Source organism: Danaus plexippus, chromosome 31, assembly GCF_018135715.1.
Source record: "Danaus plexippus chromosome 31, MEX_DaPlex, whole genome shotgun sequence".
NCBI classification, from domain to species: domain Eukaryota; kingdom Metazoa; phylum Arthropoda; class Insecta; order Lepidoptera; family Nymphalidae; genus Danaus; species Danaus plexippus.
This window is the reverse complement of record NC_083558.1, coordinates 393,392-421,122: the sequence shown is the minus strand read 5'-3', so window position 1 is coordinate 421,122 and position 27,731 is coordinate 393,392. Positions and strand designations below refer to the sequence as shown.

At 36.7% G+C, this 27,731-nt stretch overlaps 2 protein-coding genes across 8 annotated transcripts; one reads left to right on the top strand and one right to left on the bottom strand.

Moving 5' to 3' along the window:
• Window positions 1–164: 164 nt before the first annotated feature.
• Window positions 165–27,688, top strand: LOC116778359 (alpha-1,6-mannosyl-glycoprotein 2-beta-N-acetylglucosaminyltransferase). Of its 6 annotated transcripts, none has more exons than XM_032672346.2 (13): window positions 165–415; window positions 11,900–12,080; window positions 12,580–12,636; window positions 14,442–14,540; window positions 14,780–14,919; window positions 21,754–21,897; window positions 22,330–22,427; window positions 22,615–22,760; window positions 23,937–24,097; window positions 24,358–24,480; window positions 25,767–25,984; window positions 26,222–26,401; window positions 26,556–27,688. In XM_032672346.2, the coding sequence occupies exons 2-13, from the start codon at window positions 11,966–11,968 to the stop codon at window positions 26,620–26,622; spliced, it is 1,548 nt and encodes a 515-aa protein (XP_032528237.2). In that variant the 5' UTR covers window positions 165–415; window positions 11,900–11,965; the 3' UTR covers window positions 26,623–27,688. The 6 variants fall into 6 exon arrangements, with proteins under 6 accessions (XP_032528237.2, XP_061381912.1, XP_032528238.2 ...); XM_061525926.1 differs by lacking the exon at window positions 165–415 and adding an exon at window positions 3,290–3,310; XM_061525927.1 differs by lacking the exon at window positions 165–415 and adding an exon at window positions 7,058–7,075.
• LOC116778360 (uncharacterized) lies at window positions 15,062–20,580 on the bottom strand. Of its 2 annotated transcripts, XM_032672348.2 has the most exons (8): window positions 20,455–20,580; window positions 19,845–20,020; window positions 18,949–19,099; window positions 17,997–18,098; window positions 17,588–17,739; window positions 16,926–16,997; window positions 15,662–15,773; window positions 15,062–15,300 (listed from the first exon to the last, which is right to left on the bottom strand). In XM_032672348.2, exons 1-8 carry the CDS (start codon window positions 20,479–20,481, stop codon window positions 15,085–15,087), a joined length of 1,008 nt encoding a protein of 335 aa, XP_032528239.2. In that variant the 5' UTR covers window positions 20,482–20,580; the 3' UTR covers window positions 15,062–15,084. The 2 variants fall into 2 exon arrangements, with proteins under 2 accessions (XP_032528239.2, XP_061381914.1); XM_061525930.1 differs by lacking the exon at window positions 15,662–15,773 and having other exon boundaries at window positions 15,071–15,300.
• Window positions 27,689–27,731: the final 43 nt, after the last annotated feature.

Sequence of the window (27,731 nt, the reverse complement as noted above, 5' to 3'; positions counted from 1 at the left end):
CAATTTAAAATACATGATATATTAATATAAAAAATGATATTGAAAATAAAGCTTTCTTATTAATATATATTACTTTTATTTAATAATTATATTCCTAAATATATAAAACAGAACATATAGCAACACCGACATAACTGTCTATAATACGTCAAAAAAATATATTATTTAGCGATCTAGCATAGTTCAAAAAGCACGTAATATATAATTTTCATATAAGTAATCAATTTAAATCATGTGATTACGAACAGACAAATATTAATCCAAGTTTCGTATTGTTAAATTTTAAGCGTACGTTAGAATAAATGAGAGTTTTATCCTATAATTTTATGGTGCTGTATGATGTGATATTTATATTGTTAATATATTCTGTTCTGCAAGCTGCTTGTATGTGTACGCTGGACGAGTTTGTGTTATGGTGAGTACGTAATTATTCACGCATAATACTAATAATATGAAATAACCGTAAAACATAATATAGGTACTTTTTACAATACCTCGTTTTACGGTTAATTATATCGATGCAATTTAATTAATTTTTACAGATACATTAACGATAAATGAGTTATTTTTAATAGAAATAACGATGTTCAAATAATTTTAATTATATGATTAAGTTGATATTTTTTTAATTATTTGTTTAATTATATAACATATTATTTCGTCCGCGGAGATCGGTTGATGTAAAACAACCGAGATTTAAGAAAAATGTTAAATAAAATTAAAATATTTTAGGCCATAAGAATAACAGTCAGTTTAATATTAAAGTATATCTTTGTAATAATTGTTATTTAGTCAGAATATAATATAATCTTTCCGCAACCAAACATAAAAGATAGGCTGAAGCATGCACTCAAGATTAATGTGTTGAGATTAGAATGTTGACACTGGCATACATGTTGCTGGAGATTTTTTTCTTCACAAATACATCACGATATTGAAATAAAATAAACAATTAAATATTAAAAAAATTCTTTTGTAGGTTAAAATTATCAGAAAATAAACCGTGTCATATATCTTAATGTGTCTGTGCCTTTTTCTGTCGAATCTATTTTTAAATACTTTTATAGCTTAGTGAATGTGTTAATTATATAAAAAAAGTAATTTAATTATATATATATATATATGTGTGTGTCTGTGTGCGAATGTGTGTATTGAGAATTTAACCGAGGGCCCTCAATCTATAGATAGAAGTATCTTTTTTTCCAACAAATAAATTAGTTTCATACTTACATTGTTACAAACAAATAAACTTACATAATATAGTACTAACATTTTTGTTATCGGTTAAACACATTATAAATAAATGTGGAGGAAAAATCTTGTTGCATAACATTGTCGGATAAGCATGCACGCATACATATTTGTTAAGAGACATATATAAATTTATATAAAGTTTGTGTGAAACAAGTCAGGGTATTTAATTAGTTTAATTTATTATAACAATCGATATTCGAGCTTATCTTTTAAGATAAGCAACCGATTGTTACCGGACAATGAGTGTGTCCGGTTACATATAAATTTAATCATACTACATATATATATATATATAATATATTTTTTTTAATGAAAACAAGTGAGGTTTAAATTATTATTCATAGAAGCACTGAAAACAGCATTTAGGTACATGTGAAATATTGTGAGGAGCTATTTATGTTTGTTGCAATGTGAAACGAAAAAATTACTAGACGAATTTTAGTGAAACATTACAGTGATGTAGATTGTACATCGGAATACGGCGTGGTTATGACGGTTGTATTGTGTGTGAAGTCACGCGACATATACTATAGCCGGTATTGATATAACATTTCATGCATATCTGTATGAACTTCATTACGAAACGATGTGGCGATCAAAAGCTTAGTTAAATATAAATAAATTTCAGACCAATACGAAGGTTGTATGTTAAGATAATAATAACATAGATAGCGTATCAGTTTCCAGATGATGAGCTGATGCTGAAATCTTGGGATGTTGATTTAAGTATTTGTCCGAGAAAAGATTTATCAACTTTATATTTTACATAACACTGTGTAGTGTTAATCGATTATATTCGTATGCATTTCACGTTTTTAATTGTTTACGGTCGTATTATTTTGAAGGAAAAATGTTTTGTTATGCAAATACGAAATACCAGAAATTAATTTATTCCAGGATTCCGTTGGCATATGATTACAAATGTTATTAATTACTGTTTTAATTCGATATTAAAAATTATTACGAAATGTCAATATTTTTGACAGCCCGCCATAATGTGTTCCAAATGATGTCAACGGACCACACGTTGACAGCCAGTCGATGTTGTTTAAATAAAGTCACATTGCTGGCATTTTTGTTGCAATACAAGAATCCTACTAATGAAAAATGCAAATAAAAAGTCACTTAAGAGTCTTGCCAAATAGCTCGCGTTCAGATCTTAATGTTTACCTGTATTTGTGTGTAGTCCAGGTTTTAACTTTATCTGTCTCAAGAGACCTTTATAAGTAATCTATATATATTTTTTTGTAATTATGAGAAATATTAAATTTTGTTTGATTAACTTGATATTTTTTATCGAATATTTGACCCAAATTTATATTCATATAAAATATGGTGACGGATTTGTCATGAATTGTTTTTTTCTGAAGAACCGAAGATATTTTAAATAATTTATTAATTAAATTATATATTTTATTTGATACTATTCTAGTCGTAGAGAATGAAAAATGACTAATTTTTTTTATACTCACGATTGATACTCTCATAACATTTCATCATACCAACTGTGCCTTCGACTTCGAATGATATTTTATAAAAAAAAAAAAAATTCTTAATAAACTCTACTCTCTATAAACTATCCGAACTCCTTAATCAACTGTCTGCCAGTAAGAGTCCCATCAAAATCTGTACCGCGGTTACAGAGTTTTTTTTTATATTCAATATCATTAACATTCTTTTATTACTTCCATCTTCGAAGAATTTAATATTGACACTTACTGATGTGTTTTAAACACGAACCCTTGAGATGTAAACATTTCAAGCATTTCTGCTTGACTCTTGGTGGTTTTATGCGCTCGAAGCAATCCAGCTCACTATCATGAAGATAAGACGTCGCGACGATTCACATAAATTTATATATATATATATATATATATATATTAATAGTTGCATTATATACATATAATCTAATCGATATGTTATCAAATTATTGCTATCAGATTGTACGGTCGATTACTCGATTAAAGTAAAATATTTGGTCTAAATACAGAGGTTGTGATTTTATATTTAATTTAACACAACATATAAGTGTATATTTTATACGGTTCGAAACCTGGTAAGTACCAATGTGATCTTTTCCGAGTCATATGTACTTTCTAAGAGTATCTAGACACCACTGACGGACGGTGAAGGAGAACATCGCGAGGAAACCTGGTCTTATAATTTCAAATTATAAGATTGTAATCGCCAACCCGTCTTGAGCAAGCGTGGTGATTAGTGCTCTAACCTTCTCCATACGAGAAGAGGCCTTTGCTCAGCAGTGGGCTCTAATAGGCTGATGATGATGATGATGATCATATAAGTATATAATATACAATATATATATAATGGAGAGATCTAAGACTTTCGCGAGTATTCATTTAAATGAAACTAATATTTATCGGTTATACTACGCGTATTTTATTATTTTGAAAACTATATAGTGCCGACGTTTCGGTTACTTTTCAGCAACCGTGATCACGGGCAGACGAGATGTGAATGTCTGTCAGTTGGTCCTGTTATTACTTGTATATCAACTACCGCCAAAGATTTCTTAATTTTCTTCATTATCAGAATACAGTTTAACACGTGTTCGCGTAAACACGCTACATACTCGGCGTTTTTAGTTTTTACTTCGAAAACTACGTTAATACTTTGTGATATATAAGAAAGTAATGTTTAAAAATAACAAATATTTTTTCTGAGTATAACTTCTTATACAGTTACTTAGTTCCAGTAGTTATTGAACGAAGAATTACATCGACTTTGTTTTAAATAAAATCATCGAAGATAAAGAGACAATGTTTATTACACGCACGGAGGCTCTGTTAGTGTATCAAATAATGCGAGGAGAGTCGCGGGGACGGGCGAGTGTATCTGTGTTTCCTCCGCCAGGACACGTCTCTGGCCTTCATTCATCAGCGGCTCGCGACAAACCTCGTGAAGACATTAGTGCGTGAAGGTTGCGTTTAGTTGACTAGACACAAAGTAGTGACGCTCAAGGCTCTAAGATCCGGATCATTAAGCGTTAACATTGTTGATTTAAAAAAATATATACAAAGAATAGATCAGAGTAGAAATTTTATTTCTAAATTAGTAGTCTTTGGGCTTAAAATATAATTTAGTACGCTTAGCATAGTTTGCATGGTCACTACACACGAAGCGTCTCCCGTCTCTCATTCAATCTACGTTAATAGTGTTAAGCGAGTCATAGATGACAAACTGTAAACGCTACGTATTTACTTACGATGGAAACTAGGAGTAAGTATATTGATATAAAAGCTAATACATTATTTCTGCTCTTGAATATAGATTGCTATAAAAAAACGAAATTTATATTTTCATGTCAATTTATACACACATTTAACCTTTGCAATGTTAAAAGTTTAGTGAGCGGTGACGTCACAACCGGTCCATCGGTGAAAGACATTAAATGACGTCATATTGTTACGTCATAAAAGGTATTGATTGGGAGAGCACGTTGAAACTTGAAATTATGTTGCTTTGAGTAAATTTTATAAACATACAGACTCCAACGAAACAAGATAATAAATGTAAACAATTTAGTCGAGTATTGTTCCTGGCAATATTTATTATACTATCTGTGCCCGCGGCTTCGTCCGCGAGATAGTTAATTATTGTATTAATTGGTAAAAATAAATGAATTTTCTATGATAGAATAAGTCTAATGGAATGTCCCGATGAAAATCTTATCGAAATCTGTTCAGACCCTTCAGAGAACATTCGAAACACGGACAAACAAAGAAATAAAAAAAATATATTTTGTTATATATATATAAATTAGAAAAGGCTGTAATTATAATATTACAAATATACATAATTACACATACACGTGTACACTGTATTTATTTACATAAATTATCTTGTATCGTTGGACGCGTCACGTGTCTCGCTGGCCGACCTAATTAATACTTTCTAGTGTTATATAATCTGCCATAACTGTACAACATTCTGTGCTGTTAATTCAATGGAATCTCGTTGAGACAGGTTTTCATTCAATTATATATATACTAGCTCCGACCGTGACTTCGCCCGGCAACTTAACTAGGCTCAGATAAAAATGTATTAAGTGGTAATACAATAGCTGTTACTCGCCACCCAGCGCCATCTATCGTCGTCATGTCACTATATATGAAGCAACTTTAATGCCTTGATGCTTAAGTTACTCGGAATTTCGGCATAAGTTACAGTCTATGTCCTATTCTGACGTCCAAACTACATTACTGTGAAGTATCGTTATAGTATGTTCAGCAGTTTTTGCGTTATTAAGCAACAAACATAAACGATACGTCCTCACGAAACGTGTATCTCTAATGTCACTGTCAATAGTTAGTAACGTGCCATTTGGTGAAAAGCCGCGCACGAGAAAAGAGGTGTTACTGTACTTGAAAAGAATACAGACAGACAGACAAATAAAATGCTACAATCAGAGCATAGATAATTAATATATATGTATATTTTAAATTTGGGATAAATTCAGTGTCTTGAAAAAATAGCAAGCGGAGTAGGGAGGCGCTGTTGTTCATTATTCAATTGGGTTGAAACTTGAGACTGGAATTAAGTATCAGTCAGAGAGAGCATCCGCGTCGGAGAACTCTTCATCATGAGGTCGGTTAATGGACATAGTATTTTTTTTATTTTCTCTTAAAAATAAAACTAGTATTTTCGTATTTACCACGCGTTTTTGATTGATTCAACTACATACTACACACGTTTCGGTTACTTTGTGTGAATGACAGCGAAGACGAGATGAGTTTTCGCCTATTATAAAAAGATACTTTCTTTATCTCGTCTAACACAAAACGAGTGCGCTTATCCTAAGTTCGCAACACCACACACGAAGCGTCTCCCGTCTCGATCATTAATACTGTGCGAGTTGCGAATGACAAACTGTCAACGCTGCGTATGTAGTTACGATAACACTTGCAGTAAGTTTACTGATTACGTTGTGTTTTATTATCAACAAACGAGTTTTGTTTTTGTATTTTTTATATTAATTTATGAGATATTCAATCCGTACCTATGTGTCAGAGGTTAAAATCGCCGAAAACTGTGGTGGGGTGACCTCTGGAGGGTGACCTTTGTAGGTCGTCCAAATATACGCAGCTTGGTAAAGTGCTTACAACAGGAGTGGACTATTTTTGATGCTAACCATCGAAAGTTCATAAGTTGATTGAAAATGTAAAATAAGTCAGGAATCGATTCTGATAATCGATTTATTACGAGAATTAAGTTAATGAAGATATTGCTTTGATTCGCTATTTATTATTATAATATAATTGTGAGTGTCCGTTTGTCTGTTTAGTCTGATCTACGAGGAGGCTGGACCTTTTTCGATACGGTTATCTTATGTATTTGATGCTACACTGAACGCACCTATTCTGTTTGTATATTCCGTGTGGTGTGTAACTGCGGTGTAATGTCGGGTGCTTTAAGTACACCACTTATCTCGGTTTACTTGAAAACGGGACAGCACAATTTAGATTATTACAGCTCGTACGATCAAACGGTAAGTTGGACAGTTACAGCTTTCCCCCGCGGCTCCGTCCGTGCACGTTGTATATCAGCGCTCTGTGACCGCTGCGGCCGTGTCACTCATCACTGTACTATAAGTGAGAGCGGAAGGCCAGCTCGTCTCTTGGCGTCACCGGAGCTCGTGTGATTGTCTCGTTAATACTATATTTGTATTGCCGAGCGTTTTATATCAACACTCTGCTATTGATCCGGCTTTATCTCCTCTACTGTAACACAAAGTATACCTCCTTGACGCGAGCTACACGACACTGAGAGTATCACTCAAATAGGACCAGCAGTTACTGAGGTCAGGTCGAACAAACGAACATACACATATATACATCCGCCAGAAGCGTAGCGTTGTCTTTCATTCTCGTCATTATTTATTCGTATTTCAAACAGCAAGGCTTTTTACCGCTGTGAGTAAAGAATGTTGTATATGTGTGCCCTCCTGTGTGTGTGTATATATATAGTGTTCACATACATTTTAGTGTATGTACTCGCACGTGTAAAGTTACAGTTTGCTGTTCGCTTCGTCAACATAATATCGTTATAACGGCGTCGCGTGACAGGTTTGTTTAGCTGTAAATTAATGATATGGAAATTACGTCACTATTATGAATAGACTATAAATTCAAGGTCTCATAAGGGCGGGCACACATGTGTGGGGGAAATGGAATGGGAAAGATGGAAGCGGTTCCGGGTTATAGAACTAGTTGAGCGTTTATTTTGTAGCTCATGTATTAGGATTTACCTTAAAATTAATATATATATATTTATACCAGTTTATGCCCGCGGTTCCGTCCGCGTGTTGATCTAAGTCGCACTCGGAGAGATGTATAAACTGTGTTGAAACATATAGTAACCTACGTCGTGGGCTTTTCGATTTAAATAACCTACATACAGACAGCGCCATCTACCGGGATTGTAGGTGAATCTAAACCATATGGGAAGACGGAAGTCACTCGAATGGATACAAGAAAATTCATTAAATGCAGTCGTTTATATATTTATTTATGTTATACATCTGTCTTGTTAGTCTCGTTGTCCCGTTGTCATAGTTACACACAAGTAAACCCCGATGAGACACATAGTATGTACGCCGACAGCGTCTCCCATTCGTCATGAAAATGTCATCAAACATATGCCAACCGAGTTAATAATACAATTGGTACGGCCTATTAGTGTAATTTAACATTGATATGGCCTCGCCTTGGAAATTTCACAATGAGAGACATTTATAATAATTACGTGTGTGTGTATGTCTGTGTGTCGCGTACATAGCGTTTGAGCGTTATATGCAAAACTAAGATGTGTAAAACTAAGATGTGTAAAAATTGTTTCGTGAGTGGAGTCCCTCCGCGCGGAAGTGAAACTTAGTAATGTTGAAACGAAAACGGGAGGGGGTAGAAGTTGATTTTAAAGGAATTTTAAGTGTTTCTTTAAGACAGACTTCATTAACATTACTTACAAGTCACAATTGTTTGCCCGCATGCGTTCGCACGCCACGCATTCCCTCTCGCTCTCTCTCTTTATTACCCCCTCCCCACCCCAGGAGCGTTGGACGTTTAACGCAACCTTGTCGGAAGTCGCGTAAGAAATTACACTCCAAAAAATAATTTTGTCTGTCTGTGTCTGTATCGTAACCTGTTGCGATGACAAGTTAGAATAATTACTGAATTTCATTCAATGTAATTCAGCAAAAAATAAACGAGCACAGTCAGGGTATGTTTTAGTATATTAATGATTGTCTTAATACTTATAGAGAATAATATTTAATTTTCATCTTAGATATAGATATAATTTTCGAGTGTTTCATGAGAATTTGATAATTTTATTAGTAAAAGTTATTTGATAATTTAGTAAATTACAGTCGTAATAAAGTATACGTTATTACAAAGAAACATTGTCGTATTGTATGCAGGTGAATATACGCTTAGTATAAGTTCGCACGAACATACTACACACGAAGCGTTTCCCGTCTCTCATTCAATATTAATACTATATGTTTTATAAATGAAAAACTGTTAACGCTACGTACGTAGTGACGATTCAAACTAGGAGTAAGCAAACAATTGATGGCTTGTTTTTAATAGAATTTCTTCCTCGGAGAAGATCTCGAATGCTCGTCCGATGGTGTCTAGTAGGTCTCTAAGTTAGAGTGAGCACCGTGAACTTTTATACGTACAGTTTGAAGTTAAGTTTGACAGATATCAAGAGTTGTGAATTAAAAACGTTGATACTGACAGTTAATAGTTACAGTCAAATAGTGTGTTGTGTTATAAATAACTTTATATATAGTTATCTTGAGGCCGTGTAACTTCATCTCGTCCTCGTTTGGATCTGTGTGGACTTAATTTGTACTCTAGCTTTCATTCTATTATAAGTTCGCCTTAATTATTTCACTAGCGTCCGCTCGCGGCTTCTCTCGACTTTGTGTTTTGTATGTAAAATGCGTTTCGTTATTTTTTAAATGAAAACTTCATTGCTTTTAAAATTCGACTGAACATGTTGAAGTATAATTTTCGCCCGCGGCTTCGTCTGCATTATTTATGTTATTATGTTTATTTACAAGTTATTCGTTTTGTTTCTACAAAACTATGGCTTAAGGAAAACCTTGAAGGCTCGAGGGCACTGAATAGCTTTTGTTCTGCACATCGTGATACACACACACACACACTCTATATATATATATATATAATATAACTATTTTCTTTGTGTGCTTGTTCGTATTTACACGATAAAACTACTGAATTGATTTTGATGTAACTTCTACAATATATACATACATCATATATGGATACAGTATACATCGTGTCTCTCTCCGTGTAGTGAAGTCACACGGACGATAGATGGCGCTGCCGGTTGACTAATATATGCATATGTTATCTGAACCCCGACAGTCATCATTCGCAGATGGTATTTCCATGATAGTACAGACAAAACGATATCATCATCATCAGCCTATCGGAGCCCACAGCTGAGCGAAGTCCTCTTCTCACATGGAGAAGGTCAGAGCATTAACCACGCTCGCTGAAGGCGGATTTGCGATTTCAAACTTATAATTTGAAGGTTTCCTCGCGATGTTTTCCCTTCACCGTCCGTCAGTGGTGTCTAAATACTCTTAGATTTAAGTCTAACTGTAAGGCTTAGAATGACATAATACACACACAAGATTATAGACACTACACAGCAATAAAACATTTATAACGCAATGTAGCGGTGCGCCATTAAAACGTTGAAGCCTTATATTGACGGTATCTTTAGCACAGGTTATCACGGAACAATGTTTGCGAACATACAGACGTGCAGATAAAAACGTAACTATCATTTATTGAAGTCGGTTTATAAAATACAGGGATTATATGACATCAGAACCAAGAATAGAATGAACAACTGGTTTGCTTTAGGTTGAAATAAAGTTATATATTATGATCTATTACGGGGTTTTTATTGTTTTAACTACGTACTCAGTTAAGATGAGGATGTCTGACATTCATCCTAAAATTTCAGCTTTATTTCAATGGATAGTTGCGAAATTCTTAGTATCCTTTAGGCTTTTTAAATGTTATACAAAGACCATTCGAGAGCAAGGTTTTTTTTTTAAACTATTTGTAATACGAGGATTTCAACCCGCTGTCCCCGGGGTACGTCCAATCTCAGCCGTTACGAGTACTAAGCTGTCGTGTCATAAGTTAAGATAGGTAATATTTTTTTTATACTTACTGGGATATGTCAAAATATTATAGTTATACAAGATTTTCCCCGTGATTTTTCTCATGTTATCAGTTATTTTTAATATTCTCAATTTGGGAGATTTTAAAAATAATAATTATCACAAAATTTTCCGAAGGTATACCTACGTAAAGTAGTTCGTCGAAATCCGTACAATTTTTTTTGTAACAGACTCACTCAAAACTTTCGAACCTACTGTATTAGTAATTTCCTGAAACTATTTTAAACTTTCGTAATGTTTTAATACCAACGTGGTAAAAAATCCAAATTTTACTCAAAATTCTTGCTATAAATATATAGTTCTCTTGAAACTACAAATAGTTTCATCAAATTCGATTCAGACGCTTCACACACCAGAGACTATACAATCAACATACATAGGAATGTTAAAATATTTTTGTTTTGCTGCTTGTGACGTGACGCATATTTATAAAATTTTCCAAACATCGCCGCGTTAAATCGTTGTATGTATAAAATGTCCTACACCGCGCTACCACCACCTCACCTTGGGAACCAGAAGATTCACGATAAGCATTTGTCATTGCTAACAACCATGCAGACTAACCTTCCCCCCGCGACTTCGTTCGTGCTTTGAATTGGCTTCAAAGAGAAACAATTAGTGTGCTTACTATATGTTAATCAACCGTCAGAGCCATCTATCGTCCGCGTGACTTTACTACACGGAGAGACACGTTGCATTCTATATCCTATACGATGTTTGTACACATTGTAGAGGTTATATTAAAATCAATTCAGTAGTGTCATCGCGAATAACAAACATACTCATTGTTAATATCTTCACAGGTTATAATCATATTATATGATGGTTAACTCTGAACTCACGTCTTACTGAAACGAGCCCACGAAGAAAAATGTTGCTCTGTAGCCACAGACGGACCTTTCTTATGGCATATATATTGAAGGTCCTGTGCACTCAGCACTTAATATAAACAATGAACAGTTAAATGGTGTATTTCTTACACGTCGGTTTGTTTTAAACTCTCAAAGCGGTGACGTCACGCGGCTTATGAGTTTAAATGAGAGTGGAAACTGAACTATTTTTTATAACAAAACCACAGCAGATGCATTGGAATTATCAAAACTAACATTACACTACTTATAGCGTCTGACGATTTTTTGATAAGAATTACATTGATGGCATCAATGAGCAATTTAAAATGTTGTGCACTTCGTGGTACTACTAGGAAAACTAATCTGAACATGTTATATTATAGCTCCCTCCTCAACTCCTCTTCGCAGGTGCCATTTATACAAGATTTTTTTGTTACGCAAAGGGATGTACTAAAAGATAAAAATATTTTTTCCACACAATTCCTTCTCCCCAGAACAGGGTCATCTTTTGAAAGAATAATCCAACAACAGATTATCCTTTCAGATCCAAAAATGTGGAAGCTTTTTTGGGCCGATGAGAGCCTTTGAGCGATGACCTCGACCCTGAGCCATGCCTCGGATACGGTACGCTTCCTTCCTGCGTGTAGTCGTGATAGCTGGACTCTTCTGTGTGTGGTTTCATATCATGTTGGCGGCGACCAACGGGGCCATGGACAAAGACGCTGGTGAGTAGCCGATGTTGGAAAGAAATTGTTGTTCGTCTCGTTGGTAAGGGAATTGGGAGATTTGTTAGGAGACGGCCCTGGTCTTCTTGAGGAGACCGGTTGATAAGAAAAATAAATGAAAGGAAAAAGACTTTATATTGTAATAGTATCTATTGAAGAGTAGAACTTGTTTGGGTACTGAAATTATCTAAAAAATGAACATTTTTTGCGAGTTTTTTTGTCTTGTCAATTTTGTCAAAATTTATAAAATTCTGGACCATCTTTATAGGACGCTTGTAATTTTTTTTATTTTTAACCTATTAATTAGGATTCAATAAAGAAAATATTAATTTAATACTGCTGTATCTTTTTTAACGATGACGTGATCCTCAAAATTACGAAACACTTTAAAAGCTTTGGGCACATTTAAATATCGTGTTTTCATAAATCCTAAAACCGAATACATGTGGATACTTCATAATCTGAATATCTATAATCCTAGAATTCTATAATTTTCCAGAATATATCACAGCGATAAACACAGGGAACCTCACTGTAATGGACCCGCCGTTATCAGGTTTTTTTATGTTATGGCATAATTTCTGTTTCCCCCCATTTGCGTTTTTTGTGTGTTTATTTTTTTGTCGAGTCCAGGTGGGAGTTTTGTGTTAATCTTGTTGTGCTGTTATTTTTTAGTAATCGCGTGATTCAGGCCGAGCAAATTGGGTTACAAAAAATATATTAACGAAAAAGATGGCAGTGACACACTTAAATATTGATCGTGAATATTGTTTACGATTCTTTCTTGTCGCCTTTGGTAATATTTTATTATTGATGGAACAAAAATTCACTAGTTAGTAAAGGAATGAAGGTTGATAAAAATATTTTGTATTTGTCATTTTAGCAATAAGATTTAACATTAGCTGCGTCTCACAGCCATGCTGCTGTAGCTGGAGCTGTCTCCAAGAATACATGTGATAATTCTATTTAGTGAACAAATCTCAGAGTCTCGTGCAATTTATATTAGATGTGTGTTCGCCAGAAAATGTATGAAATTAACCTCAAAACATTTCAACAGTTAAAGGTCGAAGGTCAGGCCTTGGGAGCCGAATAGCTAGGCTATCGAGCGAGCTTCATAAACCACTAATGTCAGGTGATTACGGCTCGGGAAATGTCAAAAAAAAAACAACTGTCAAAACGATGACGTCATCCGATAATTATTTCACCGCTCGAGCAATTCCTTAATATCAGAACAAATACTTTCACATTCATGTTTCGTTATCAGAGTTTTAAAATTAACTCGTCAACGGATGTATGTACGTGTGTTATCTGCCGCTTGTTTTCACTATCTCCGGAACGCGAACGTATCTCCACGAATTCCACGCATCCGATTGTCGTTGAATATAACCAAAATAGAAATAAAAAATTTTGAAATCACACACGAGATGAGGTTTACCTGAAATAATGGACCCACGTGAGACCTGTTTGTGTAAAAGACGAGACGAAACCTCTCATCATTCCATGGATTCACCGTGCGGGTGCTGGGTCCATTGCTGCAGGGAGGAGCTTCAACAGTGCCTGGGACCTGCGACCCAGCTGTAGGTTTAAGAGGCTCCTATCTAACTTCAGAATAACTTTGAAAGAAATGTTTGTTTTTTTACGTTTCTAGACGGGAAGCGTTTAAAATTTAAAAAAATTTCCGACTTCTCCAAACACTTCTATTTCTTAGTCACGTTCTTATGGCTAGTTAGTTGTTATCTTAATGGATAACCGGTGTTCATTTGTATGCTTGTTAAATATTTAACTTGTCCTCACTTATACGTTTTTTTTGTTCGTAACGTCCCCTTCCAATCTCCTGTCGCAGTATTTGTTGTCCGAGGGATAAAAGCTTTGACCCTGTAATCTATGTTTCAAATGTACGCTTGTTTTAAACAAATATGAAAATACTCGAGAGACTTGTTACGTGTGTTCTTAAAAAGTTCAGCTGCATATAAAAAACCTTTGATAAATATAATATAATAGTTTCATTATTTAAAAAAAAAATAGTTAATGATATATTTTTAAAGGACAATAATAAAATCTTATAAATAGAAACATTATTAAATCATCGAAGTAAACATGTAGTGGTTATTGTTTATTGATCAAAACCTTTGTCTGCCTCTAGAATTGTGTGATACTTACGTGTATTTGTATCAGCTGATTCAAATTTGTTATGGAGGTAAAGTACCCTAAATTTTGTACTTCCACTAGATAGAGTACCCCAAATCTTTAAGGTATTACCTCTCCGTGGGTTGATCGTTAATTACCTGTACATAGATCCCAATATAAGTGTAATCCAAAATATATGGGACATCCTTGAATATAGGGAACATCTTTTTCCAGAGGAGTTGATGAATTCCAACGACACCTCCGAGCAGGTCCTCGCGTTGGTGCCCCCGGAGCTACACAAGTATCTCACCGTCCATTCAAAAAATACTACTGGTATGAGATGTTTCATTTATTTGCCGTTGTTGTGATCTATTATATGTATAAGGCGGCACGAGTGTTGTGACCAAACACATCATTAAAAGGGTTTTTACATGATAAAATTTACATTAGTTACAGTTTCGACCAAACAAATTATTGTTTGAGCCACTTTGGCGTTGTGGGTGATCTGGTGCACCGGACAGTTTGATCGGATTTGACAGGAAGTAATTTGGTGTCATCCGTAAATTTTCCAGGTAACTCAACAGAGCGCTACGGCCCAAAGAACATAACGGAGATGCGGAGAGCCATAGACAGGATGAACGACGCGCAGACGATATACAACGAAGATATATTTGGACCGGTACAAAACGACACCATCATCATAGCGATACAGGTCAGTGCGGCGGCAGAGTGACAGCGGATGAAACGATCTGTCTTCGTAATGAAAATTTTTACAGGAAAATTCACTGAACGCCATTATAAAATACTTTAGAAATTTTAATGTGTTCATTGTTATTTTTTGTAAAAATCATGGCGATACGGTAAATATTTTCAGTGTTTAGTCCAAAAACTTAGGTTTGGGCATCTTTCGCTTCGCCAATATGAATTCTGTCCCGGTGAGGCCGGTCAAACTGATCTTCTTCGGCATGAGCCTCGACTCCTTCTTTTGGGTCTTCTTGGTCTTCTTCGGTTTCTTCGGCTCCGGCCTGTGCTCCATCCAGATGTATTGCTGGGACTCTGGTATACCTTTTTGGATTCTGAATTTTCTTGGTGCCTGATGATGAATAGCATAAGATTAGCTTTTTGTGTTTGTTGCGAGACATTCTTACAGGAGTCTTGGATAATCAACATTGAAGGTTGCATGAGAAAACGTTTACGAGAGGCTTTTATTAACACGACGATACTCATCGCTGGGCTTAAGCGGATAACTCGGCCCCTGGGACTAATGAATTTGACTAGATGGTAGAATTGCTACGTTTGTATTCTGTAAGCTTTTCAGGTGATCCAAAAACAAATAAAGTTACTCAAAAACACTGTCATGTCAATTAGTCCAGTCACTTTATATTAAATAAATCAAAGAACTGTGGGCGGAAGATAGATTAGAAAAGTATTGCATTTAAACGCGAAATGCTCACCAAATATTCCCTGCAGACGTCATCCGTGGGCTTATAGCGCGGGATCTGAAGAAAGCTCTGTCTGCGATCAACACGACCGAACAGCGTTTTTGGGAATTCAGGCTTTTGGTACCTTTAATAGATATTACTTATATAGTCCTGCATTTTTAACATTTTCCTTGTAACGGTTTGCAATGGGCCAAAGTTGTTGAAAATATTTATATATGTACGCATTTAAATTCTGATAGCAATATTTCGAATAAAGAGTAATGGTCAAAATCCATAAGGCGCCCGGTTTAAAGACTTTCCTAGTCGATTATCACGAGGCACTTAGTAACAAACCTGATCCCATAAAAAATTGTATGTACAATTGCTAGTCACACACTAAAACAAGCGGAATAACGAGTTTGTCACCGGCCATTACGACGGTTACAAGATAAAGTAGTTTATAGCGCACATGATATAATTATCCCGAGATACGTCGGACGATACCACAATGTGTATGATTTGATCGGATGAAAACGCTTCAGGAACAGTATAAAATACATACAAGAAAAAACAAAAGTTGGGCCTGTCAAGAACTGACATCAGTTAATTCTTGGAACGTACGTCGAAGGCAGCCCTAGCAGGCTCGTTTCATATTTGGTTAGGTAAAGAGAGGAGCTTGGACAGTGGAGGTGAGCGTTTAACGCGCGTTAGATAGGGGCCTTAAACCTACACCTGGGTAGCAAGTCCGAGGCACTGTTGAAGCTCCTCTCCCTGCAACGATGGACCCGGCACCCGCACGGTGAATCCATTGAATGCTGAGAGATTTCGTCTCAAGTCAAATAGATAATTCTGTTTTTAACACCAAACAAAATAAATATGGAATGAAAAATTTATCGGCACGGGTGAGAATCGAAGTAACAACCTCCGGAAGTCGCTTTACTGGTTAACGGTTACTACGGTGAAGTATATGAAGTACACAATACTCATTACTTAGAGTCGACGCACATAGCTTGAGTGAAAAAACAATTAGGACTGAATACTCTGGAGGGTAGTTGCAAATTTCTAAATGGATATTTAATAAGCCCTAATATTTGAAAAGGCTTTATCATAATTTATCTATTACAATAATTAGGACAGCTGCGGATTCATGATCTTAAGATAAATTCCTCTCAAACATCACGTGTGAGTCAAGTCATTGTCAGGTCATTCTATTTCTAACACCGCTCATACCTCGGGACGTAATTAACTTTAGTTTATCGCGGGCTGTACAAATATTTGGTTAATAGTTACTAAATACCAAACCAGATCCCAGTGGTCCATATAAACTGGTGCAGGTCCGACGATCTTCATCCAACGGAGCACGTCGCTTCTACAAACAGACAGACGTGACATTTTAACGTGATTTATACGTCATTTCAAACAAATTAAACGCGCGGACTATTCAGACCCAGAATATCCCGGGACCATCGTGTCACGGATACGTAAAAAATTCACATCAACCCGTAGATTTGATAATAAAATTCCATTAAATCACCCAATAATTCAGGCATTAGCAGGAAAAGGCTATATTTTGTTGAATCCTCATCATTCAGGCTGTACTGATAAATAAAGAAGGGTATACGTAACCCTGAATGATGATGTCTTGTCATACACGATTGATTATGACATCTTTTTCATTAAGAGATATGATGGAAAAACAATTGGGAGTGTAGAGTACATTTGGTTCAAAAGAAAATCTAAGACTTTCGCGAGTTTGATTCATTTTAATAAAACTAATATCTTTAGGATATACTACGCGTGATTTATTTTTGTAGAAAACTACATACCCCCGAAGTTTTCGTTACTTATCAGCAGCCGTGGTCACGGGCAGAGATGATGATGATTTTACAAAACTAAGCACGCGTAGTATATCCGAAATATATTAGTTTCATTTAAACATTTCAAGGTCACATCACTCACCTGGTCCAATTCTGCCTGATCCCCCAACTCGGCCCCGTCCTTGACCTGAACCAGGTGCAGTGTGTGAGTGGTCTCCTCGGCACCAGGCCCACGCTGCGACAGAATCTTACGAACTCCATTTTGTAGAGTTCTCTTACTTTTGATGTTATCACCTGATCAGAGAGTTCTTAATTAATGATCCGAGCACTCCAGTGCCTCTTTTAATGTTCAAATAAATTTGACTGAAGTAATTACTCCTTTGTACTTAATTTATGACTTATTAGTTCAATAAAATTCCTGACCAATGACATGAGCTAGCGAAGACTATCTTTATGGCAATGTGTCAGTAATATTCTGTGAGCTGCTGGCTCAGAATGCGCCAGCTTTCTCCACATCCACCAGTTTGTTCAGCAGTTGCGGGCAACATTACCTTTATGTGGTCGAAGTTCTTTACATTGATTTCTGTCAGCGCAAACGAATCTTCGAGCATTATCAGGCGACTCCCGTTTATGTGGTTGTCCAAGATGCAATCCTAAAAGACGAAACGAATAGGATAGTTCATAATAAAATATCAATAGAGATCTAATCTTTATATGATGTTCCACAAGTGGAATTCTAGTGGTTTATCTGGTCTAAGGACACTTCATCATTCAGGCTGAGACCTTCCTTACTTGGATTAACTCCAAGAAATGATGTACTTTCACGGTTACCGAGTGAAGCGAGCGAAGCGAGAGGAGCGCTATACTGGCGACTCAGGCCGTTGATCCACGGAGGAAATCTCGCCCAGCGATTGTCTGACGAGTCGAGGTTTTTTTTTGTTCGATAGCCTAGTCATCTGGGGTGGTTTATATCAAAAAACAATAAAATAGATAGGACCATGAATCACAATTTTAGGGCCGCTGAGGTCGCTTCACTCAACACGCAGCGAGAGCTCTTTTTCAAGCGTTGCCAGATACATGCGAAGGTGCACCTCCTAGCTTTTATAATCAAGTTCTTTATCAAGATCAGAATGTTTTTTCATCACCTCGTGTTGTTTCCCAAAATCATTTGTATTATAATAATTACATTAAAAAAAAAAAACATATTTTACCCTCGACTTAATCGTCTCATACTTAATTCTTCCAACGCCAAGCATTATTTGTTTACGCGCCAAAAACCAGACAGAAAATATTGTATACCATAAAGCATTGGAATGAGCATCAACAAGTTTCTAAAGTATTCTAGTATATAAAAAAAATTAACTTATTTTTGTCTATTGTTGGATTATGCATGAGCTGGTCCATGGGGAACGATGCATTTATTTAATATTAACTTTAGTCTTCTGTCAGCACATGTCTGCGCGGGCGGCTAGTTATATATAAGAATAGCTTAAACAATCTAACCTTGTATTCCGGGAATCCCACTTCGGTCGCCAGCCAATCGGCCACCTCGTTTTCCGACCAATCCAAAGCCGGCGGGAATCCCAAGCGGTCAACGACCTCCGCTGATAATTCGTACAACGTCCTCGGTGACTTTTGACACGGATTCAATTTCCTGTAACGTGTTCCCTAGATATGAATTCCTTGGAAATCCTTGAAAGTTTTTTCGTGTTACACAAAACGTAGCTGGCGTATGGGTGGGAGGTGATGACCAGAGCTAGCACAATATCAGATTTAGGTTATAAATTATATATTTTGGAATAATTTTGCAATTATTTTACCTCAATTCCTACTTTATTTTCCCCTGACCTGTTTGATATATGAATAAAACATTTTATAATTTTCATTGATTTACAAACAGACACAATAGCTCGATCGTTAAGACGACTGGGACGTTATTTCCTTGTGGTAGTGGGATCGAATGTCGCAAACAAGATTCAGTTAAAAAAAATATACCTACAGTGTAAAGTCTCTAAAATGAAAACCCGTCTTTGACATAAAAATTATACCAATTTGTTTGGTTAAAATACGAATCAATCTATATCGGCTAAGTTTTTTTGTCACGAAAAACAAGGACACATTTAGATGCAGAATATTGTTAGCAAAATATTCGCGGAGTTTCCCAAACATTCTGATTATTATTTTTTTTAATATAGTACCTATTATAATATCAGATATATATTTTTCGTCTTTCCACGTAACAAAGGCTCTTTATAACAGAGAAGTGCTCGTATCCTTAAAATTTATCATCATAAAATTACACTGCAGTTTAAACGCGTGAGCTCTACTAGCAACTGAAGGGATACTTGATTTGTATTTGGGATGGTGGGTCATCCCAGACCGGATATAATGCTCCATACTTATTCTTAGCGTATGGATCCTCGGGCGGGAAGCACGGGCATTCCACGCAGACGGTCTTGTCCGGGGTGATGTACACGGGGACGCGGGGCGGCACCACTGTCGAAGGTTCACGTCGCGGTATGACGATCTTCTTGGGCTTCCGCCGGGGTGGTGGGGCTTCGGATTTCTTTTTGGCCTGGAAGTATAGTGAGCGTGATCTGGCTGTTTGGATGTGACCTTTGACTGTGAAAATACATAGAAAGTTCATTATGATTAATTTTTTTGTACTCCGTGTCACTGTCATTCTAAACCTCACATATAACAATAAAAATAAAAGTTTAATACAATTTTACCAAAAAAAAAAATAAGAAATATCGCGTTTAGAGTCTTAACATGAACAAAACAATTCTATGTCGTTTCCAATATGAATGATTAACGGCTTTTCTGAACGGTTACAAGTGTGAGGAAATATTTTTGTTTCTCATACTTTGAAACACATGAGTCGTCGTTTTGTCGCGGTATCTAAAACTCATCTCGTTTCTGTACACCGGCTAAGGCTTGTATTTTCTTTGGAGCCGGATGGGATTGCTGTTGAAAATGTCCCGTCTAAAAATCAAATAGTTTCCTCACCAAAGTTATTAATTCGTCATCGGACATTTTCCAACGTGTTTTCTAAATCGTTTTAAATAAATATTTTCCCATCTAAATTGACCTAAATGTCATTTTACATTTGACACTCCCGTTTTTGACGAACAATGTCTATCGGACGAACAAAACTTTTTGGACAATAGAGTATATTTTTTACACATAAGATCTCTTTGATTCACATGTTATAAACAATCTATTTTGGGGCGAAAAGAACTTCCTTTATCCTACACTAGCAAGAGTTGTTTCGAAAAGTACGAAATTTTAAACACCACTCATCTTTTTATTGATTTCTGACATTTTTTAGTTAGCGGTCATCACTTAAACCTGGTTGTTTTATGACGTAAATTTTATTATTTTTTTAGATGAGCTATTTTTGGTCTCCCAAGATGATAGTCGGTGGAAGTTTATGGGCTAGCGTGAAGTCTTAAAAAAAATCTTAATAGGAATTGTAATACGTGACCTTTTTTCTGATTTTTGTTTCTTCGGATTTCTTGCACAAGAGATGGGTGTCGGAAAAAAGTTAATGGCATCAATCATTATGTAAATATTGCTCGTCGCGAAGAGCTCAAAAATCTGTAGTTTATTTTATCTCGAACCAAAGTTGTTAGCACTTGTTACTCTGGTCTAGACTCTAGGTTATACATATTTCCAAATCAGTCCCCGAATCATGACACTCGTTACAAAAAATATTCCGAGTCTCGCTGGATGACATATTTATTTAAGGGAAAATTACAACAATCGGCGACCTTAAACGATAGGTCAGGACGGAGTGAGTGTAGCCTCACTCTCACTTACCGAATATAACTTGCGCTGGGCTCGACGCAACTAATCACATCTAAACACTTTAAACATCAAGTCATATAAATGAAACTAGTATTATTCGGATTTACTACGCGGATTTTATTATTTAAAAACTATATAATCCCGACGTTTCGGTTACTTGGCAGCAACCGTGATCACGGGCAGACGAGGTGTGATTCACCCGTCGGGATTATGTAGTTTTTAAATAATAAAATCCGCGTAGTAAATCCGAATAATACTAGTTTCATTTAAATGAATACTCGCGAAAATCTTAGATCTCATTATCAAGTCATATATCCAAATCTAAGACTTCAGCGAGTATTCATTTAAATGAAACTAATTACTACGCGTTTTTTTTTCTCATTCTCACCTCGTCTGCGAAGTAACCGACACGTCAAGAGTGTGTGCTTTTTGAAATAATAAAACCACGCATAGTTATCCGAAAATATTAGTTTTATTTAATTCCCGTATCATTTCCAGGTTCACACCAGACTAACTTACCTCAGACATCTCATCGTATCGTTGGCCCAGGCCCGTGATATCGACAAGGCGCTCCTTATCTTCTCCCACGACTATTACGACGAGGAGATCAACAGTCTAGTGAGAAGTATCGACTTCACTAAGGTGGGTTCAATGACCTTTAGTCACCTTAGAGTTTTAGGGTCAATGAACTAGTTACATGAAAATTTTTGGATCGTTTTGTAATTTTTTATACTGGTTTAAATTAATTAATGATAGATACTTTAGGTTTTTGTTTCTTTTCAACGCGCTAATCTCAGACGCCTGGACCGATTGCAATAAAATTCTGTTTTAAATGAAATCATTTTAAGTTTTTTACGGCGGCGCTGAGAGACGACTGTCAATGATAAATAAAAAGTCTCAAATTAACTGATTATCATGTGATGTACCCAAAAAAGGTGTTAATATTCTTAGAATACAAATTTATGTGTCGAATGCGAGCAAAGTCGCGGCCGAGCTCTAGTTTCATCATATAGCATAACGAAACACTCACAATTTATTATAACCGAAGGCATTAACATGTAATGATTGTGACAGGTGATGCAGATATTTTATCCGCACTCAATACAGACACATCCCAACGAGTTCCCCGGGATAGACCCCAACGACTGTCCCCGGGACGCGAAGCTGCAACAGTTGAGTATCGTATTTTAGTGACGACCCAGGACCAGCAAAATACGTTATATATCTTGACATTTTATTGGTGATTTTCTTTTCGCCTGCATGTATTCCAAAGATTCATGCTAAACATAGATCATTCTCAGTATGACGTCACGTCCGAGCGTTTCCGACATAATAATAATAATACACACCTCACGCCAGAGCAATAAAGCTGAGATGCAACAACGCGCTGCACCCGGACCTCCACGGACATTACCGCGAGGCGAAGTACACGCAGACGAAACACCACTGGTGGTGGAAGGCGAACAGGATATTCAATCAGCTGCAATGTACGGCTGGTCACACAGGTAACCCATATAGGAATAGTCTATTGCACAGATACCCCATATTATAGGAATAGGCTATTGCACAGATACCCCACATTATAGGAATAGTCTATTGCACAGATACCCCATATTATAGGAATAGGCTATTGCACAGATACCCCATATTATAGGAATAGTCTATTGCACAGATACCCCATATTATAGGAATAGTCTATTGCACAGATACCCCACATTATAGGAATAGTCTATTGCACAGATACCCCATATTATAGGAATAGTCTATTGCACAGATACCCCACATTATAGGAATAGTCTATTGCACAGATACCCCATATTATAGGAATAGGCTATTGCACAGATACCCCACATTATAGGAATAGTCTATTGCACAGATACCCCATATTATAGGAATAGGCTATTGCACAGATACCCCATATTATAGGAATAGTCTATTGCACAGATACCCCATATTATAGGAATAGTCTATTGCACAGATACCCCATATTATAGGAATAGTCTATTGCACAGATACCCCACATTATAGGAATAGTCTATTGCACAGATACCCCATATTATAGGAATAGGCTATTGCACAGATACCCCACATTATAGGAATAGTCTATTGCACAGATACCCCATATTATAAGAATAGTCTATTGCACAGATACCCCATATTATAGGAATAGGCTATTGCACAGATACCCCATTTAATTGCACAGATGTTGAAATGTGCAGATGAAATAATTATTGTATTTTTGATAAACTTGTGTTTTATTAATAAAAGGACTTGCTACGACATATTGAACAAGAAAGAGAAAGAGAGTTATAATATAGAAAGTACAGATTATGATAGATACATTTACGATTAGCAGATGAATTTTATTTAAAAAAAACGATAGAGACACACAAATTACAATTATTACTTGCTACGTTACGAATTAAACTTTGATATTAAGGACAAATAATAGTGCTAGGTCAGTATTCGTTGTTAACAAACAGACATTGGTCACAGAAATTAATAAATCTAATGCGGATGCGAAGGAGCCGTTCCGTACGAAAGCCAGCCAAGGAATGCCTTACCCAGCGAACTACTAGGACTTTTGTACTATGCGGTGTCGTTTCTGAATGCAGAAAATAAACCGCAGTTATCCAAGCAGTACACATATCGAAGTGCTCTAAGGTCGTGTCTTCCGTCAGGTATGGTGGTGTTCCTCGAGGAGGACCATTACGTGGCGGAAGACTTCATCCACATGATACATCTCCTGATAGCCACCAGGGATAAGGCCTGTCCGCATTGTGAGATACTCTGCCTGGGGACGTACCTCAAAACCTACCAGTACCACAGTACCGCGGATAAGGTAAGCTCGGGACTCGAATCTGAAAGTGCTCAAATACGACCAAATCTACACAAACATGACCAAATACGACCAAACAAATAAAATAAAGAAATAATCATAATCTATATGTACACGTACATCGTTTCATTCAGACAAGTATTAACGCTTCCACATGCACACACTAATATATATGCCGAACGCACGGCCGGCGATGTTTTTTTGTTGTTAGCGTCTACGTAACGTACATACACACAAACGCATTATATGAAATGTGCGCACAGAGAAAGAAGCAAATAGCGCTGAGTTACATACAGCAGGTGAGGGCCGTCAGTGAGGAGAGGAGAAGGCGCCAGGAGAACTGGAACTACCAGGTGTATCCCAACCTTTACGGGAGCACCCAGAAGGTATTTGACCGTGGAACGCCTCGCCGGGGACTTATAGGGATTAGCGCTTTTGTATTTGCTCATGGATTAACGTTTCATTATTTTTATTTGATTTTTTTGGAATTAGAGTTCTCTTATTAAGTGATGTTGGACTAGTGGATTATTATTTACGATTGACCAATTAGCTTTTTATTATTTGGTGTAGACGGATCAGCGCTTTCCTATCTCATGGCTCGCGTGACGTTACAGCCACACTATCTATATATAAGACACCAGCAGAATATTTTGCTAATGAATATTGTTTAACTTCAAAGCTGTTCCACATCAAGTTATTTCAGCTTCACTTCTTAGAGCCTATATTTTTGCTTGTGCATGAGCTCAATATAACTAGTTAGTTTTGCATGTCTCGATAACATAATTATAGTTAACATTAATAACCTTTGTATGAGAAATCAAATAGAAGACAGCTGGGTCTGAACCTGCAACACCTGGAGTGGTCCGTTCCAGCCGCTCTGTGTATAGCTGTAGTGTCCTATGTAATGATTATTATGGTGATTTTATGTGCATTGAAAGTATTTCCTTAGCTAACGTAACAGTTTCTAGGGAAGATCTCTGAGTTTGTTTCGTATTGGGCCTAAGTTGTATGAAGATCGCTGAAATCGATAGCAGTCTATTTTTTTCAGCTAAAAAAACAGTTTTTCTGAGACTCCCAAATGTAAACAGGAGGGATATCGAATTGCAGAAAAAAAAATGCATACTAAAGTATGTTTTTTCTGTATCTTTAAGAGCGATTTGATTCACGATACTCATCTACGAGATCGATACTTTTTGGACAAACATAATTTATAATTTTTACTGACTTTAGATGTTTTTTAACACACAAGTTCCCTTACAACGAGTCTGTGTCAAATACAGATAGTTTGCAGTATTATTCATATAACTACACCGATACTAGATATACGAAGTTTTGTGAGAGAAACTATTGACTGTTTAGTGAGACTCGTGGTAAGGGACAGACACATATGAAGGTTACTGGTGATTAAGACTAGGCTATATAAAGATAAAGAATAAATATGCATGTGTCACCATCAGTGCATGCATGCATGCGTCATCACTCATGCATGCGAGACCATTTTTTTAACTTTAGCGCAATCTATAATAAACATAAATAAATTAAGTTAAATTAATTTTAGCTCATAGTAGACCCTTCAAATAAGCAAAGAACACAGTGTCTTATTATCCCCATAGAGATATCAAACGACTGAATACTTCAACGGATATAATATCCACGGAAAACGATTTTCCAGGTGGAAATAACGCCCTGGCATTCCAGCATGCACAACATGGGGTTCGCGTTCAACAGGAGCGTGTTCCAGGACATCGTGTCCCTCCACGAGCAGTTCTGTGACTACGACGACTACAACTGGGACTACTCGCTGCTGCACCTCTCCCAGAACCGGCCGGGGAGGGACAAGTTCAAGGTCATACTGTGCAAGGGCCCGCGGGTCTTCCATATAGGGGAGTGGTGGGTGGACTCGACCGCCGATAGGTGGCGCTTATTTTAAAGTTGTTTTGTGTGAGCGATAAAAGTCGCTAGATGGCGCAGGCGGCAAGTTTTTTCCGCTTTCCTATATTCGGACAACTCGAGTTACGCAACGGACGGTATTTTAGATATCCCGCGCGTATCAAACAACCGCCGGTCTAAAATAATTGCAAAAGCGATCCGCTAGATGGCGTTTCATGACTGCGTTATGACTTCCAGCGGCATCCACCACAAGAAGTCCAACTGCAACGCGTCCGTGGTGATCGGGAAAGTGCAGAAGCTGCTGCTGGAGGCCAGGCCGCACCTGTTCCCCGCCAGGGTCACCGCCACCATCAGCTCGGGCGGGGCCAAGCACAACAAGAAACTCACCAAGGGGAATGGCGGCTGGGGGGACCTCAGGTGAGGGGGAGGAGGGGATAGATGATAAAGAAAATATATTAATTAAGAGGAGTAGGTCAGGGACAGGAGGAGGGGGGGGGGTAGTCAACCATGTGGCGCTGGGACTGGGGGGGGGTGACAAGATATGTGCTAAAAACATGAATTATGATTTCAGAGACCGCGAGCTCTGCTCCAACATGACGAGGGTCGGCAGACAGATGAAGAAGTACTTTTATGCGTAACCAAATATATATAAGCCGTCCCTCTCGCACACTGGGCGTCAGAGCGAGACGGGTGTATCGTACTTAACACACGCGCGCACACTTACACTATATCGCTGTCCCTTTCACACATCCGTTGTTCCTCTCACTCACTCAGATGTTTCTAAGCGGCCTTCGTTTTGATCTTTACAGTTTTTTTTTCTCTTAAATCCACGCTGCATTTATTCTATAACATCTTGTTTGCTCATCATCGTACCAGCCTTCGTTACAGTTCAGTTTCCTATATATTCTATATATATATGATTATTTTGTTAAACAAATTGCCAAAGACGGAACATTTATGAATATTAACTTAAACCAAGGGTGCTGACATTGACAGAATAATATACAGAGGAATACAAAGAGGTTTTACGTCAAGTGATAGGTTAAGGCAGGTTGTTAATATTATTCAAACTCAGATTATTGTTTACACAGATATAATAACTAGAAGTTAGTAACGTTAACACACACAAACACAAACACACACACACACACACACACACACACACACACACACACACACACACACACACACACACACACACACACACTCACAAACACAGACACAAACACACACACAAACACACAACATACTCACACACAAACACACACATTTATATATATATATAATTAATTTCTGACAAAAGAATAAAATTTAAGTTGAGATCTAAGATTTTCGCGAGTATTCATTAAACATGTAAGTTTCTTTGTCCGTGTCTTTGTATTCTCTCCATCAGTTCAGTCTTAAGTCATTGAAGGCCTTGTTTATATATTACTTATTTATTTTTAAATCATTTCTGTATTTTCCTCGTTCGACTGCAGTCCCGTACAGTATTATCGTGAAATAAAAAATTATAAAAAACAAAAAAATTGCACAAATTTCTCTCCGCGGAGAGCTAAGGTTAAGTGATCGTCTGTAAGTCCTGGTCTCGCTGCCGCGCGGCGCCCGGCCGGTCCGCGCCCGGGCAGGTTCCTAGTCAGTGCAGAGTGTTGTAACAAACGCGACCTGTTTTGTTTTTATTTGAAATAAATATTACGATTTTATGAACACTGATACATTTTAATTAAATATCTTTTAAAAAACTACCCTC

Bases quoted from the DNA above. Each gene is read 5' to 3' on its own strand.
- LOC116778360 (XM_032672348.2), bottom strand. From the start codon at position 20,481: ATGTCCGATGACGAATTAATAACTTTG. The intron at 18,099-18,948 runs GTTAGATTGTTT...TTCGTCTTTTAG, and splicing joins TGGGATTCCCGGAATACAAG to GATTGCATCTTGGACAACCA. The intron at 15,301-15,661 runs GTGAGCATTTCG...ATTCATCATCAG, and splicing joins ACGTCTGCAGGGAATATTTG to GCACCAAGAAAATTCAGAAT.
- LOC116778359 (XM_032672346.2), top strand. From the start codon at position 11,966: ATGCCTCGGATACGGTACGCTTCCTTCCTGCGTGTAGTCGTGATAGCT. The intron at 14,541-14,779 runs GTATGAGATGTT...TAAATTTTCCAG, and splicing joins CCATTCAAAAAATACTACTG to GTAACTCAACAGAGCGCTAC. The intron at 26,402-26,555 runs GTGAGGGGGAGG...TTATGATTTCAG, and splicing joins GGCGGCTGGGGGGACCTCAG to AGACCGCGAGCTCTGCTCCA.